The sequence below is a fragment of the Mus musculus genome, chromosome 9 (assembly GCF_000001635.26).
Source record: "Mus musculus strain C57BL/6J chromosome 9, GRCm38.p6 C57BL/6J".
Classification (NCBI taxonomy): domain Eukaryota; kingdom Metazoa; phylum Chordata; class Mammalia; order Rodentia; family Muridae; genus Mus; species Mus musculus.
Genome location: NC_000075.6, coordinates 43,166,086 through 43,182,701, shown reverse-complemented (window position 1 = coordinate 43,182,701; position 16,616 = coordinate 43,166,086). Strand labels below are relative to the sequence as shown.

The following is a 16,616-nucleotide window of genomic DNA, read 5'->3' as shown; positions in this document are numbered from 1 at the left end:
GTCACCATAAATTTGAGGCCAGCCTGATCCACGTACTTTGTACTTCTATACTTGAGATTTGAATCTGTGTTCTAAACATACTGGCATTAGACCTACCGATCTGTTATCAGAGATGTCCTGTCTGCAGCAGGGATAGTTCATAAAAGCTCTTTGATTAGAGTCTGACAACAACCCATACCCCGGATGGACACATTAAGAAAAAATTCAGCCAAGAAATCTGGGGCGAGAACACTGGGCCTGCCGCTCAGTGGGAGGGGGCCAGCCCAGGACTCTGCCATAGCTGCTTCAGCCACTTGTCTCTGCCTTGTTTGATTTAGTTCTATTTACTTTTGTAAAAACTTTTTTTTTATTGTGTACCCTTTCAACAACACAAGAAGTAGAGGCTAATGCAATCAGACCCCTTCCCACCCAATAATCATACCTCGCTCTGAGCTGCCGCCAAATTTCCGCCTCTCCTGTGGCTGGGATATCTTCTTGTAAATTATAGGCATCAGAACTCTCAGCTCTGTGTGTGGGTGTGTGCATCTCTAAAACATAAAGACATTTCCCTTTTTAATCACAATTATCATTACTGCACTTAACAAAACTAATCCCCTGGTTTAATTCTCAGGGCAGTTCTGATGGTCAAGTGTCTTAAAAGATGCCACTTGGGTTTTTAATTGCCAGGTGTACCGGCCGGCTGTGATTATCTCTGTTCTTAGTTCCAGTTTGACTTTGTCAATTAGTGTTGTTGACAAAAGCCTCTATCAGACTCTGTGTTGTCGCAGCAACTGTAAAAGTGACTGTCCACTATGAATACAAAAGCAGATTTCCTGTTTGATTATTAAAATAATTTCCTAATTAGAACAAACCCTTGATTAACTAATTTTAAAAATAATGACTTATTGGTTACGGGGCGGGGGTGGAGGTTGGGGAAGGGAAACTCACACCTCGCATCAAGTTTCGGGAGTAGATTCCACTTTCCATCTTGTTGAGGCAGTCTCTATTGTTTCTGCCTCTGCACTTCCGGGCTTGCGGGGGGGGGGGGGGGGGGCAAGTTTCCCAGCAATTCTCCTGCCTCCACCTCTCATCCCTCCGGGAATGCTGGGACAGCAGATGCTTGCCACCACACACCCGGCTTCTTATCTTAGGTATAGGGGTTTAAACTCAAGTTGTCAAGCTTATAGGCAAGCGCTTTTACTCATCACTGAGCCATTTCCCAGCCTGAGAGAGAAAGAGAGAGAGAGAGAGAGAGAGAGAGAGAGAGAGAGAGAGAGAGAGAGAGAGAACATTAAACCATTTCTAAGTATGTAGTTCAGTCTCCCTATCTGGGAGTTATGTCATTAAACTGTGGAAACGCATGCACTGTCTCCTATCTATTTGCTGTGTTTGTTTTGGTTTTCTATTAGAGCCTACCAAACCTTTTCCTAACACCAATGCCTTCGCCTACTATTTTGCATTGTCTTCCGTTTGAATCACTTCCAGAGTCAACCAACATCTATCCTGTTTACTTGCCTAAGATGTTTATTAAAGTCTAATGGCTGCTTCCGTTTTATCAGACACAGGACATGTGCGCGTGCGTGTGTGTACGATCATATTCTTGCTCAGGTAGCTGCAGGTGTGGTGTCTGGAGAGTCTATGTCTGAAGAGGCTAGTTTTAGCACAGACATCCAATACACGCCAGGTTCCGTGTTAGGCAGCCAAGGCCCAGAGATGAAGATTATAATAAATCCAGACTCTGGGAACTTGTGTGTCCATGGTGAAAACTAAAGTACAAACCATTGCCTCTAAAAACTATGGTAGAGCCAGGCATGGTGTTACACATACCCACAGTCCTAGCACACAGGAGACTCAGGCTGGAGGATCATGAGTTTAAGGGCAGCCTAGACTACAAAGTAAGACCTTCCTCAAAAAACTAAACAGACAGACTATAAATAAGTAAACAGGGCTGAGGCTGTAGCTCATTGAGCAGGGCTACACTCATGTGGCGTGCAGGAAGTTCTGGGTTCCATCCCTAGCATGGTATAAACCAGGCAGGAAGATGAGAAGTTCTAGGTCACCTTCAGCTATATACCAAGTTCAAGGCCACCCTAGGAGACAAGAAGAAATTAAAATGAACAATTTAGCCTGTGCCATAAAAACACAAACAGAAGGCCACAATGCAGGAGGACTAATCATTTGTCCTGAGACTGCCTCACTGAGGAAGTGACACTTGATTGGATCCTGCGGGATAATGTTTTCTTCTAGGCAGAGAAGGGTGTCCCAGCCAGCATAGGCAAAGTCTCTAACACAGGTGTCACCAGTGGGGACATGGCCTAGTACAGACCAATACTTTCTAAAGGAAAAAGTGTACTCTCCAGTTGTGTCTCACTCAGGCCCTTGTGTCCCTAGGAATCCCTGTTTAACAATGAGAAGCCCGAGGCTTCATCTGGTCCCTGTTTCGAAGGGGGAGTTGACACGGCTTGGTGCCTAGACCACAGTTCTTTAAAAGTCTAGAATTTCTTCTAAGTATGCCCTGCTAGCGTCCTTATGAAGATTCTGGTGGGCCGAGCTGTGGTGGCACTTGGGAGGCAGAGGCAGGTGGATTTCTGAGTTTGAGGCCAGCCTGGTCTACAAAGTGAGTTCCAGGACAGCCAGGGCTACACAGAGAAACCCTGTCTCAAAAAAAGAAAAAAAAAAAGATTCTGGTGACTGTACTTGGCACATCATCCTCTCTTTTCCTCTCCTCTCCTCTCCTCTCCTCTCCTCTCCTCTCCTCTCCTCTCCTCTCCTCTCCTCTCCTCTCCTCTCCTCTCCTCTCCTCTCCACTGCATGAAAGGGAGCCAGGAATAACCAACCCTTCACGCCTCCTAATCTGGAGCACTGGGGCAGCAGTGAGCCCCAGCGAGCTAGGTCACAGCCTGAACTTCACAGATGTCACTTCCCAGGCCTTCCTGCAGGCTGGGAGGGGGGAGGGGCCAGATGGAACAAGTCCAGGGAACTTTGGGAGAAATGCTGGGACTTGTGCAGAAGCAAAGTGAAGGATGAGACAGCGGCAGCGGCAGCGGCAGTGTCCAGATCTGGAGGGGTGGGTCATGATGGCCATCAGGGTGTATCTCACACCTCTGCTAAGCCACAGCATCTTGTTTTAACCTAAACCTCCACATGCCCCCAACACCTTCTCCCAGACCGGAAGCCAGGCAGGAAGCCCTGCATCCCAAGCACGCACTTCCCTGTGAATCAGTAAGAACCGAGACCAAACTAATACTCACACGGAGCAGCTGAGCCCTTACTCAGTACCTACAAGCTTCGCTACATCTACTTCTACCCTGGAGCATCCAAGGCCAGGAGCCCTCTCTTAAGGGAGACCTTGTCTGGCCCCAAACCTCCAAACTAGCTGTCTACTCAGCTCTGGCCATCAGGGAAACTAGACAGAAATCTCAACATAAGGTCTCTTCATCATGATAGTTTAGGCCCAGATTAGCGCCTGGCACCTGCACTGTGTTCAGTAACATTGGTTGGATTGGCCAGTGTGTTCTTTTGCCAGATCCTTCTTTATGTGTGTGTGTGTGTGTGTGTGTGTGTGTGTGTGTGTGTCTATGTGTGTAGGCTCATGGGAACCAGGCTTTGACCTAATGAGCTACCTCTTAGGTTCTCTTCTGCCAAGTCATCATCCTTTTCCTCCTCTTCCTCGTCTGTATTTGTTAAATCCTAGGTATATGAATGTAGACCACAAGAGTGCCTAGGGCAGTGCTTCTCCACCTTCCTAACTCGGCAACTCTTTCCTACAGTTTCCCATGTTGTGGTGACCCCCCCACCATAAAATTATTTTGTTGCTGTTTCTTCATAAGTGTAATTTCGCTACTGTTAGGAATTGTAATGTAAATGCCTGTGTTTTCCAATGGCCTGAGGCGACCCCTGTGAAAGAATCATTGGACTCCCAAAAGGGGGGTCACGATCCACAGGTTGAAAACCTCTGGCCTAGGGGTTAAAGATGGTTGTGAGCTACTGTGTGGTCCTGGGGATAGAACTCTGGCCCCCTACAAAAGCAGTAAGGGCTGAGCCATCTCTCTAGCCTTCTCTTTTGCCAAATCTAAACCAAAAAAACTCTGTAGGCAAACTTTAAAATGTGACTAAAGGATTAAAAAAAAGTAATTTTCCCCTTTAGTCTATATTCACAAGCACAGTGATTAGTGTGTGGCCCTTCTGATTTTAGCTCCCCTTGGTCCTAGCTACTCGTAGCTTCTGCTATGGGTTACCTTGTATCTCACCTTATTCCTCCCTCCCTGAGCCCTAGGGCTTTTCATTCTCTTCTCTGTCCTGCTAGCCTAGGTACCCTTAGAGATGGCTGACAAATGTGCAGGAAGGTGCTGCCCCCTAGGCTGAGGGGATTGTAGTTAAGGAGCTGGGGAAGTCATTTATGTTCCATCCGGCCAAGTCTCAGGCATTTTCAAGCCTCTGATTTGTGTTAAGTTCTTAAGAAATTCACAGAAAACAGTGCGCGTCTCCCTGTCGTCAGTGGAGAGGATTCTATGTTCCCAAGAGGGGAGGGGCCAAGGCTGCGCGGGGCAACAGTATTGAGGGGTGTGGTAACATTGTGGATCTGTCTGAAGGTTCTGTTCGGACAGAACTCAGGGCGTCTAGGAAAAAGGGAGAAAACCCAGAAGACAAAAAGCGCAAAAAGCCTGCAGAAAGGAGGCAAAGTTGGAGTTAGATGCTATGCTAAGCTGGACCAAAGGTCTGAGTCAACTCATCCATGAACTTAGCCGTTCGTTCAATCAGTATATTGAGATTCTATTATATTCCAAGTCTAGTGCCAGGTTATGAGTGAACAGTGCTTTTAATACGGTTTGATTACATTTATTTATTTGTGGGTTGTGTGCAAGTGCCACCCTGGGCACTTTGTGAAGGTCGGGTGATGTGTTACTTTTTAAGCTTTATTTTTATTTGTGTGTGTGTGTGTGTGTGACTGTGTGTGTATGTGAGTGTACATATGTGTGTGTTTGTGTGTGCTGCTGGCATTGGCCCTAAATGGGTGTCGGATGTTCTGGCGTTGGAGTGATAGGCAGGCTGTGAGCTGCCCAGTGTGGATGTCGGGAGCTGAGCTTGGGTCTTCCAGAAGAGCAAGCAGCAAGGTCTCTGAACAACCGAGCCATCTTTCCACGCCCTCAGAGGATAGCTGGCAGAAGTGGTTTTTCTCCTTCAGTTTATCTAGTAATAAGTATGTGTCTATGTAATAGAATATTATTTGTCAATTAAAAATGAAGTTTACTAATATAGGAGAAGTAGGCATAATTCAAAAAGCATACAAAAGTACATTTATGATACTACCTGGAAAAAGGGATAAGAGTCTGGACCGATGATAAACATCCACAAAGTAAAACTAGAATGAAAGGCTGTAGAGGGAGCAAGTGATCTTGGTAGAGTGGTTGCATAGCATGCGCAGGCTCTGGGTTCCAGTCACACACAGTATAAACCCAGCATGGTGGTACACGCCAGCACATAGGAAGCTGAGGCAGGAGGATCAGGAGTCAGTGCCATCCTTAGCTATATAGCAAGTTTGAGACAGTCTAGTCTACATGAGGCCCTGCCTCAAAAGAGGGGGAGCCTACAAAATACCCCCAAATATGAGTTGTTGGGTATGTCTCTACAGAGCAACGCTCTTGTCATCTTAGGCTTCTTTGCACAGAGCAGCTTTTCTGTTAGGCACATATTTACTTTTTCAGTGTAATATTTGTCAAGAAAAAAAAAAGGCTGGGTGTGGTGGCACAGAACTGTCCCAGCACTTAGGAGAAAGAAGGTAGGAGGATCAGGAGTTCAAAGCCATTCCCAGGAAAGAGACCAGCTGGGACTACACCTGACCACTGTTTTTGTTGTTGTTGTTGTTGTTGTTGTTGTTGTTGTTGTTGGGTTGTTGTTGTTTTGGAGACCCTTGAATGCTAGGATTTAAGGCATGTGGCACCACACCCAGCCATACTAAGACAGCAACAATGAAAGGAAATAGGATCAACAAAACAAGAAACACAAGGCTGGCGGCTGGAGGGACAAGACAGATGCCTACATATTAGAGGTTATGATACCAGAGGGCAGGGCTGGTAGGAAGTCTCAGTTGGCTTTGGGTGGCTCCTTTGGTTTCTTTGACCAGCCCCCTCTTGCTGATCAGTGAAGGACAGAACACCTGGTACACATAGGCTTTATATGATAGAACAGGGGCTCTGGCTCTTCCTGTGTTGACCATGGGCAAGTCGGCCTTCCCTCCAAGGTGACTCTTTCCGTGGCTGCTCATGCATTCCCTTATGTTTCCAGAAAAATGGGATGAACAATGAGATCATGGCTATAGGAGAAGTCGGCTCCTCTCCCATTATCCTTTTTTCCTCTCCTGATTGCACGGGATTGATACATATATATGTTATTTCTTTCTAGGAAATGATCGAAATGGCCTAGATTTCAACAGACAGGTAAGAACTTGGGTTGGAAAACATTTATCCTGTAAGTTCTGGGGGGTGTCAGACAAATATAACACTTGTTGGTGATTCTTCTCCATCATCTAGCTTTCAGGATAAAAGGACCCTGACTGTCCTCCCAGCCACCACCATACTCCAGACCTGGGGTCTCCCTTCTAGAGTACAATGCTCACATTTGTGCATAGTTGGCATAACTACCATAGAGCTTCAGCTCCCCAGCTATTGACTGAGCCTCAGTGGATTTATGATGTGACTAGCTGATGATGGAGAGGAACTTATAGATCCTCTATAAGAGTGGCCCGTTCTTCTCTATAAGAAACTCTTGATCAAAAGCAAGTTGATAGAGAGGCCACGGTAGGAGAAGAAGAATCATTCAGACAGGAGTACTTGTGGCCTGGGGCAGCAGCTCAGGGAGCAGGGTGCTTACCTAGCAGGGAGGAAGCTTCAATTTCCTCCACAGCAACGTGGGGACTGGGCAAGGTGTTGTGAGCCTGAAATTCCAGCACTTAGAAGGACAAATGAAGATCAGAAATTCAAGATCATCCTTTGCTACATAGCAAGCTCAACTCTGTCTCAGAAAAGGAGTGTGTAACCAGGCTTGAGAAATGGAGGCACTAGCTTAGGGCTTTGGAAGTCACCCAAAGTAGATGAAGTTAGACTTAGTTTGGAAGGGCTTTGCTCAGAGCCAGATGGAGTTGGAAGATAGCAGAGAAATCAATGGGAATGGCTAGAAAGAAGGTTAAAATGGCATGTCCCTCTAGGTGACAAGATGGAGGGAGCCTGGGAGGTGGGCAGTAAGGCAGGCTGTGATGGGGAGAAAAGACTGGGCTGCTGACGATGTGAAGCCGGGGAGAGAGTGGTATCTGCTCCTGTTTCTGCCAGCCTTTAGGTGGTTAAGTTTGGGGTGTGGATTTTCGTATCCAAAGAAGGAATCAAAAGTTACTACCAACATTTCCTTAAAAGGCTGTTCATTCTAGAAGCATCCTTCATAGTTAAAAAAAAGAAAATCTAGAGTCCTAAACCAAAATCTCTCAGGCAAGTAATCCAGTTTTGTTCATCAAGGAGCCTGAGGATTTTGCTAACAAATGAAAAACAACTGCTCTCTGTCTGCCCTGGAGACCGAGGGCCGTGGGCCCCATTAAAGAGAGATCTGGGTTAGCTATGAGGAAGGACTACCAGTCTATGCAGTATAATAAATTCTGCAATAACTAGAAAGGAAGGCTACAGAATCAGCTTCTTGCACAATGTCGTTAGATGGGAGACTGATTCTTATCAGAGAGAAAATTCCAGCCAGGCAGACATGGGAGTCTCTCCCCATCTGGTTCAGTCAGTGCTGTGGGAGGCAGGAGGTTTACCATGAATTTGAGCCCAGCCTGGGTTGGGGTACAGAGTTAGACCCTTTCTCAACTCCCTCTCCCAACCCTCAAAAAAAAAAAAATGGAGGGGTGGGACATTCAACCAGGCAAATTGAATTGTAGAAAGCTTTTGTAACTCTGAAGGAGTACTAAGTGGGTTGAGGCCTCGGGACCCTAAGCCTGGGCCGGCTTCTCACTACCTTCAGGCTCTACTTGGTCATCCAGGAGGTGAACTTACACCAAAAGGTGGCCATGCCAGCTGTCAGGCAGTGTGTTTGGCCTCCTGTGGGATGTAGCTTGTGCTAGACGGCCCAGTGTCCACATGGAGGTCTTGTTGGCCCTTTCCACATCCAGTGGTCTTGCCACTGATGGGCCTCTGGTTTCTCAACACTGACAGGAACAAATGGGACAGACTTTTCTTAGGGACCTGAGGGGGGGTCTGCAGCCCAGGCATTGCACACTTCCCTGGGGCTTTGCTCAGAGGCATATTCACAGCCTCTGGAAGGTTCCTCTTCTCTGAACCTGACCCTCCAAGGACATCAGATCTCAACTTCCACAGGCCGGGACCTTCATCCCACCTCAGTTGGATGAAGTGGGGGAGGGGGTACTGATGGCCTGGCAGCCATGTCTATTTCCTCTGTCTTTCACATGAAGGGAAAGCAGCCCACAGTCACTGCCCACAAATGCTGCAGACTCTATCTCATCCATTCCTACCTTGGCCCAGGAGATAATTATGAGTTGCTACTCTGCTAGTGAGGAAACTGCCTTCCAGGCAGTCCCACCCCTTTTCAATCAAGGACCTGTGAGATTAAGCAAGTTGACAAAGGTCATACAATTGGTCAACTGGCTGGGACAGGATTTGAAAACATGCCTCTGACTCTAGAGTTCAATTTTCCCCCATGTCCTTTGTCGAATCCTCCTCTGCATTTCTCCATCTAAACACACCGTCCTTGGGAGAGGCCTGGGAGCAGAGACTATGACCTCATTATGACTAAATGGGAGGCAGAAGGAGTGGGGAGAGGACAGGAGGAAAGTGTGGTTGTGCTCAGACACAAACAAGGTGGTGTTGGACTTCCCAGAGCAAAAGAGCATGCTACCCTTGGAGCCTCTGTGCCAAGCTGGGTGGACTTCAGGCCTGATGTTGGATGAACCAGGGTTGTTGGCTCACTCACTGTGCATGAAGCATGGCCATGCTGAGCCAGTGATCTTCAGAAGATCTTTAGAAGCAGGGTTGCCTGCCTCTTTGTCCCAGGGCGGGCACAATGGGGTTGAAAGGCATCGGGCAGAGGCCAGATGCTCAGATGGAGGCAAGCCCTGGCCTCTAGTGTTGTCTGCCCTTTGCTAGTTGCTGGTCTTTCACATGTCTCTTCCTTCTGGGTCTCAGTGTCCTCATGGATGAAATGAAGAGGTTTGGATATGATGGTCTCCAAGACTCTTATAGTCTGTGCGCTAAGGAACTGCCGTTTTTTCTCTCACTACCACCTACTACATTCTGACTAATGGGTTGAAGTCAGGCTTCCACTTTTTGTTCCTCTGCTTGTTGAGAAAGTGGCTCGGGCTGTCCCCAAGCTGAACACGTAGCCGATGTGTAGTCGGTGATGACCTTGAACCTTTGATCCTCCTGCCTCTGACTTCCAAGTGGCTACCACAGCTGGCATTATGTGTTTTCTTATAAAAGAAACGGGGTCAAGGAGTCAAGCCATAGAATTCAGGGGAAGTAGGTTCCAGCAGGCCTTTCTAGACTTTTTGATCTTGGGTTATGTATGCAGTGAAAAGAATCCTTTGTAATGTTGGGGCAAAGGCAGAAAGACCCATCAAGTCATAGCTGGGACCCTCTACTGATTCCTTGGATATTAGTTCTTATATGTGAGTCAGAGGGTGTCTCTTGTAAGAAGAGAAATTACAGTCTGAGCCGAGATTTCTGTGAGGAATGAGGGTGCTGAACGCTGTGACACTGCCTGAGAATCTCTCTGTAAAGACGGTCCTGGAAGTGGCTGGCTAAGGAACAGTGGGACTCTGGCTGGCATGAAGTGTTGAGAGTGTCCCAAGCATAGAAGACAGTGTGAAGCCAGACTTTATGCAGAGAGAGGGCTCAGTTTGGCAGGAACTGGAGAAGATCAGGGATCAGTTGGCAGAACATGAAGCCAGAGCTGTGGGTTGGGCCAAATTAGGAAGGTCTCTGAGCAGCTGGCCATGATGCTCAGCTTCTCCTGTAGGAAACAGGGGGTCATGTGACATTTCAAATGTAACATCAGTCAAGGGCAGAACACTGACAGGGTGTGGGGGTGAGGAAGGCAAGGCGGATGGAGAACTGCTGTAGGAAATGACAACTGGGATGGTGTAATGAACACAGGTGGGTTAGCCAGGAATGGGAATAAAGACGCTGAGAGTGTCATCAGGGCCACTTTCCCTGGGTTCCAATACTGAGTCTGTGTTACATGACGGTGTGACCCTGGGCATGTTCTTCTATCTCCATGTGGCTTAGTTTCATCTGTAAGATGCAGAGAATAAGGATATCTGTTGTACTCAGTGGTTGTGAAGATCAAAGGTAAACATGAGTGTGCGTTCCTTACATGAGCCCCTGAACATGTAAACCATTACATTTTCTGCAACGAGTGCATTACTGGATATGAAGAGACCCTGGCTGGAGAGAGCTCCTCTTGAGATAGAACCAGGAATGTTAGGCCAACAGGTTGGTTGTGGACCATAAAAAGAGGGACGAGTAGATGTGTCCTTGAGGTTTCTGGCCAGGGGTCCGAGCTTTGGTGGGGCTGCAATCAAAGAACGAGAGCCAGTTCATCCAGCGGCAGATGGAGGAGGGAAGACAGGGTCTAGGGAGGTGGGGAGGTGTAAGTACTCCACACGTGGGGATGGGTCAGGACCAAGGTGACCCTGGTTCAGGCTACATGAAGTGATGGGTGGGGAAAAGGACAGACAGGGTGCAGGTCAAAGTGGAGAAGGAGCACTCAGAAACTGGCTCAAGACTGGGTGCTTGTAGGTGAGTCTCAGAAGGGATGGCAAAGGGACTGGAGGAGAGCCACAACATGGCAGGAGAGCTTGTGTGATGATGGCAAGGACAAGAAGAGTCACCGATGAGCTCCAAGTCTAAAAGCAGAATAGGAGACTGAGCAGGGAGACAAGCAGTAACGGCAGCCGGTGTCATCCAAAGAGCGAGCAAACACCAAAGCAGCCATTGGTGAGGGCTGAACGGGAGTTACAGAAATGATGGGGTTTGTACAGCAGGATCTCCTTTTGAGGGAGGGCATTGTGAAGGGATGAAAAAGCATTGGCTTAAAAAAAGGAGAGTGTGAAGAGAAGCTTGGGGGCTGAAGAGGTGGAAGGTAGGGAGATACAACATAGAAAGGTGGCATGTTGAGGGGACTCAGGGGACTCAGGGCTTAGTTGATGAGCAAGGCTTTTCTGAGGGGGAATGGAGAGTGCCTTGAATGTTTGGGGGAGTTTTCTGCTGGTTTTTTTTTTTTTTTTTTTTTTTTGGCACAATCTCATGTAGCCTAGGCTAGCCTCATCCTTATTATGTAGCCAAGGCTGGCCTTGAATCCTACTGCTTTTACTTTAAAGAAAGTTGGAAAAAAAAATCTTCATCCTGTCCTCCAAGCTGAGAACCACTGACCTGGGGTTTCCTGTCAGCGCTAGCTGGGCAGCGATTGGGTCCCAACGACACTACATATGGCTTGCCTATGTCCTTCTGGTGACTTCTATGCCATCTCCTACCAAGCCATCGCCCTGATGTGCCGCTCCATATCATGAGTTTGTCTCTGGCTGCTAAGATACATGCAGACTTGTAGTATTTAATTAATTGGCTCTGCAGGGCACCCTCTCTAAAACCTGAATGATTCCGTTTAAGAAAAGGTCTCTCAGGAGTCAGCAAGGGGGAAATACTGAGTGACAGCCCCAGCCTCTACAGCTGGCAGGGAAGGGCCTGTGGGTAGCAGAGTAAGCTCCGTACACGGGGCACCCAGGAACAGCTGAGTTTAAGGAGCAAAGGGAGGAACTGAGTCTGGCTTTGTTCTGCAAACCTGTGCTTGGCTGGGTGCTATGGAGTAGGGAAGGAGGGCAGCACAGTCGCTGCTCACAGGCACACCCAGTCCAAGGCGGGGAAACCGAGCGAGTGCGCCTTACAGAAGGGGAGCCTGTGAACGGTAGCACCCATGGGCCCAATCCCTAAGTTTAAGAGTCACAAGAAGATACAATTCCCAGGGAGAGTCCAACATGCTGGAAGAAAACATGGGTCCTCCTGTTTGAAAGACCCAGGAGACAGAGAATGAGGGGTGGCAGGTTCTCTGGTTGCTCTGAGGATGCTGCGGCATTCCAGAACTGTCCTTCTGGGTGGAAGATGGGTTATCCAAGATGGAGGTTCTGGATAAAAGAAAAAAGTAGTCCAGCTACTCAAAAGACCAAGTTAGAAGAATGGCACATGTAAGCCTCCCTGGGCTACAGAGAGAGTTCAACACTAGCCTGGACAGCTTAGCAAAGGTCTGTCTCAAGAAAAAAAAAAAAAAAGGAAAAGAGAGCCAGGGCTGTACCTGAGCGGTAGAGTACTTACCTAGTATGCACAAGGCTTCAAATTCAGTTCATGGCACTGGGAATAAAGGAGGGGAGGAGAGCCACTAAGCCACAATTTGATACCTCTATGAAGCAGAGTTGGAGTTAGGGAATCATTATAACATCCCTTCCTGCTTCATGGCTGCAAAGCAATAGGGAATAGAAGAGTCTGGCAGGGCTATATTAGATATAGGGCTTTTTTTTCTTTTTTGGTTTTTTGAGACAGAGTTTCTCTGTGTAGCCCTGGCTGTCCTGGAACTCACTTTGTAGACCAGGCTGGCCTCGAACTCAGAAATCCGCCTGCCTCTGCCTCCTGAGTGCTGGGATTAAAGGCGTGTTCTACCACTCCCAGCTTAGAAATAGGGCTTTGATGAATGGCTGTGACCCTAGAATTACACACATGCACACACGCACGCCAGACACAAAGACTTTGATAGAGAAAGAAGTAGAGACTTCTGTCTTAGTCAACAGGCAGGGCTAAAAAGAGGATACCCAAAGAAGCCGAGCCTCATACCCTCTCACACTCCTTTCTAAACCAGACACAGCATGACAGGATTCTGAAAAGCTCCCTTAAAACTTAAAATGCTCTGGTGGTTGATGGTGCACACCTTTAATCTCAGCAACAGGTGGATCTCTGAGTTCGAGGCCAGCCTGGTCTAAAGAGTGAGTTCCAGGACAGCCAGGGCTAATAGAGAAATCCTGTCTAGAAATAAATACATTAATTTAAAAAAAGAAAAATTTAAAAAATCTTAAAATAAAACTGTTATAAGTTTTTAAAATTTCCTGACATGATGGCTTACCTCTGTAGTCCCAGCACTGGGGAGGCAGAGGCAGGTGGATCTCTGAGTTCAAGGTCAGCCTGATCTACATGGTAAGTTCCAGAACAGCCAGGACAACCTAGTGAGACCTTGTATTTAAAAAAATAAAATAAATTTCTAATTTTACTAAAAAGGAGAAAGCTAAGAACTTTACAATGAAAACAATTTGCTGTCTGCAAGCAACTCCTTGGGCACACCCCTGAAAGGATTAAGGAGTTGGTAGCGTGCTTATGCCTCTCTGACCCTGATGGGTTTCGTTCCATCCATTGGCAGTTCAAAAGCCATGGTTTCTAGAAAGTGCTAAGATCTGGGAAAGCTCAAGCAAAACAAAAATGTCCTCCTCAACGTGGAACCGTATTCCATGAATGAGTGGTATTGTATGCTCGCATGTAATCCAAACTCTCAGGCGATCATCTCAGATCGAGGCAAGTTTGGATGGTGAGCTCAAAGTCAGCTTAGGCTACAAAATAAGATCCTGTCTCAAAAATAAGATTTTAATTAAAAGGGAAATCGGGCCTGAGAGTGTAGTTCAGCGGCGAAGCATCTGTTTGGCTTGTGTGAAGCCCTGATTGGATGTATACCACCAATAAAAAGAAAATTAAAATAGAAACACAGAAGGCAGGATATCTGGGTAAGGTACACACTGAGTGCAAAAGGAGCAGAAAGGGGGCAGGTGAGATGGCTCAGCCGTTCAGAGCACTGACTGTTCTTCCGAAGGTCCTGAGTTCAAATCCCAGCAACCACCTAGTGGCTCCCAACCATCTGTAATGAAATCTGACTTCCTCTTCTGGAGTGTCTGAAGACAGCTACAATGTACTTACATATAATAAATAAATAAATAAATAAATAAATAAATAAATAAATAAATAAATCTTTTTAGAAAAAAAAGACAGAGCCAGTCAGAGCAGTCTACTGAATAAACACAAGGACCTGAGTTCGGATCCCAGCACCCATGAAAAACATCTGGGCATGGTCGCTCTCATATGTAACCTAACACAGAGGCAGAACTCTCTGGCCTAGTAGCTAAGCCAGCTGTCGAACACTGGGCTCAGTGAGAGAGCCTGTCTCAAAAGATAAGGTAGAGAGTGATTGGGGAAGACACCTGAGCCCACCACATTGCATGCATTTCCATGCACATGCATGCAAGCACATGCGTGCACACATGCAGGCTCACACATGCACATGTGATTGCATGCAAGATAGAACTGGGATGTGAATCTTGTGATTAAAGACAAGCTGTTTGTCAACACAAATGTCCAGTGGGGGGCGGGGGTTGAAGACAGTACTAAAGCTGTTTGTAACATGAATAAATGTTTCTTGTTTGGCTCTGTGGCCTGCGGCACCACACAGCTAGAAAGTGGACTCTGCCCAATAAAGTTGAGTGGAGCCTCCTATCCTTAAGACAGCCAGAAAAATCACCCCTTGGACTTCAGCAAGGGAGCTGATCTCAGCCTGCCATGTTGTACCAAGAGGCAGAGCCAGATGGACCTCTGGCTGTTATCCTTTGACATAGAGATACAGGAAGTAAGTCATGGGGGCTCACCCTCACCCTGGAGTCAGGCTCCCCAGAAAGAAAACACAGCCTCTATTTTTCCCTAGAACTCAGTTTTCTCTCCAGCCTAAAAAATGTCAGAGGGATAACACCAGAGGAACTAGAGAGTCACTTCTGCTCCTTCTTGCCCCTCACTACGCCACTGTCTGCAACACTTAGTCACTTAGTACTGAGGCTGGTGCCAAGGCCACAGACAGGGAGCGTTGGATACCCAGCCTCAGGCCAAATGCCAAGCATGGCTGGCAAAGGGGCAAATCTTCACCCCCAAAGTGTGAATGGGTGCTTTTCCATCAGTTCTGGGCCTCAGCTCCCACGACTTGGAACTAGAGGCAGGAAGATCCGAAGTTCAAGGTCACCCTCAGCAAAATAGCAAAATGATGGTTAGCCTGGGCTACATGAGATCCCATCTCAGATCCTCTGTCAAGGAAAAAAAAAAAAAAGAAACAAAGAGACAAAAAAAATTGAATGGAGAGCATGCATGCCAGGGCCACCTCCGCTGAGAATAAGCTGGCTTGACTGGGTGATGAGGGACGGGTGGAGTAGAGTTTTCAGGAAGAAGATAATTGACGAGATCAGATGGCTGTGGTGATTTCTTCACCACAGCCATCGTGTGTACGATAACATAACATTCATCGGCCTTTGACTGTATTCCAGGCACTGAATAAGAAATGTTTGTAAAACATTTCTTTTACTGTGTTTAGAAACCCTGTTAAGTGGTTGGCATCACGCCCAGCCTATAGATGAGCACACTGAGGGCAGTGAGGGGCTGAGAGACTTCCCATGCATTCCCACCCACAATAGCCACAGGTTAAAAGCTTGGCCAGCGAGTCTCCTGGTCCCATGCTCTGCCTGTCTCCTGGTCCATGGTTCTGTGACCCCGATGCTCTGCCTGTCTCCTGGTCTGTGGTTCTGTGACCCCGATGCTCTGCCTGTCTCCCAGTCCCTGGTTCTGTCACCCTGATGCTCTGCCTGACTCCCAGTCCCTGGTTCTGTCACCCTGATGCTGCTCTGCCTGTCTTGCATAGGGTGGTTTGATAGAGAGGCAGCGTTGGTTACCCTGTTGGCTGACTCCTATATACCTTAACTTTGTCACCCAAAGATGAGAACAGAAACCAGGTCGTCTTCCAGTCTTCAGAATGAATGCTGATTTATACAATATTACAGGACTCTGCCAATAGTCACCTGTCCTTCAATATGTTCCGATGAACAGGAAACTAGTGTCTCCTTCTGTGTATGGCTTCCAGGTAGGTCAGGCCACAGGTGCTTCTAGAAAAGGCATGCCTCTCCCCTCGCCTGGATCTGTCATCTTCTGGTCTCAGCCTCCCCAGGCTTGGACAGGGAAGTAACAAGAAATGCATGTGCTTTTGCAGAGCTGAATGTTTGTCCCCCTTTGCCATCCATACTTGGTGCTTTGGCCTAAGGCTGGTAACAGCTGTTTCATATTTACAGCCTAGACAGCTCCCTCACTGCCGGGTAAACCGAGTAAAACCTTCCTCTAAAAGCGGCAGCTGGGGTAGTGAGCAGCAGACAGAACTGGAGGCCCTGTCTGAATTCTCCATTTTCTCCGGACAGTCGCAGGCACCACCAGAAAGTCTTTCTGCACTGAGGAGGTTGGGTTTAGTGGCTCAGACCAGTTCTGCTGTTAACTTGTGGATTCGTTCTGGAACATTCTCTCAACCCAGGTTGTTGAGTGGATAGCATTAAGGATGAAGACAAGGAGGAAAGTGATGAGGTCCTCCCCCTTACTCTCAAGGCATTAAAAAAGAAAAGGCTCTCTTGGAGATGTAAATGGCCCTTTCTGTATAGATGCTGCTGGTGAGACTACAAGTGGGACCAGCTAACTTGCTTCCTGTATAGACTCTTTTTGGAGCAGAGGTCTTGAAAGAGAACTGGATTCTGTTCTAAA

At 47.4% G+C, this 16,616-nt stretch overlaps 1 protein-coding gene across 2 annotated transcripts in view; it reads left to right on the top strand.

The window, feature by feature from the left end:
* Pou2f3 (POU domain, class 2, transcription factor 3) overlaps positions 1-16,616 on the top strand; it is an 81,829-nt gene that overhangs the window by 23,054 nt on the left and 42,159 nt on the right. For both annotated transcript variants that reach the window (XM_011242420.2, NM_011139.2), the window contains exon 3: positions 6,382-6,416. In XM_011242420.2, coding sequence (XP_011240722.1) covers positions 6,382-6,416 — 35 coding nt within the window. The remainder of the gene's footprint in view (positions 1-6,381; positions 6,417-16,616) is intronic.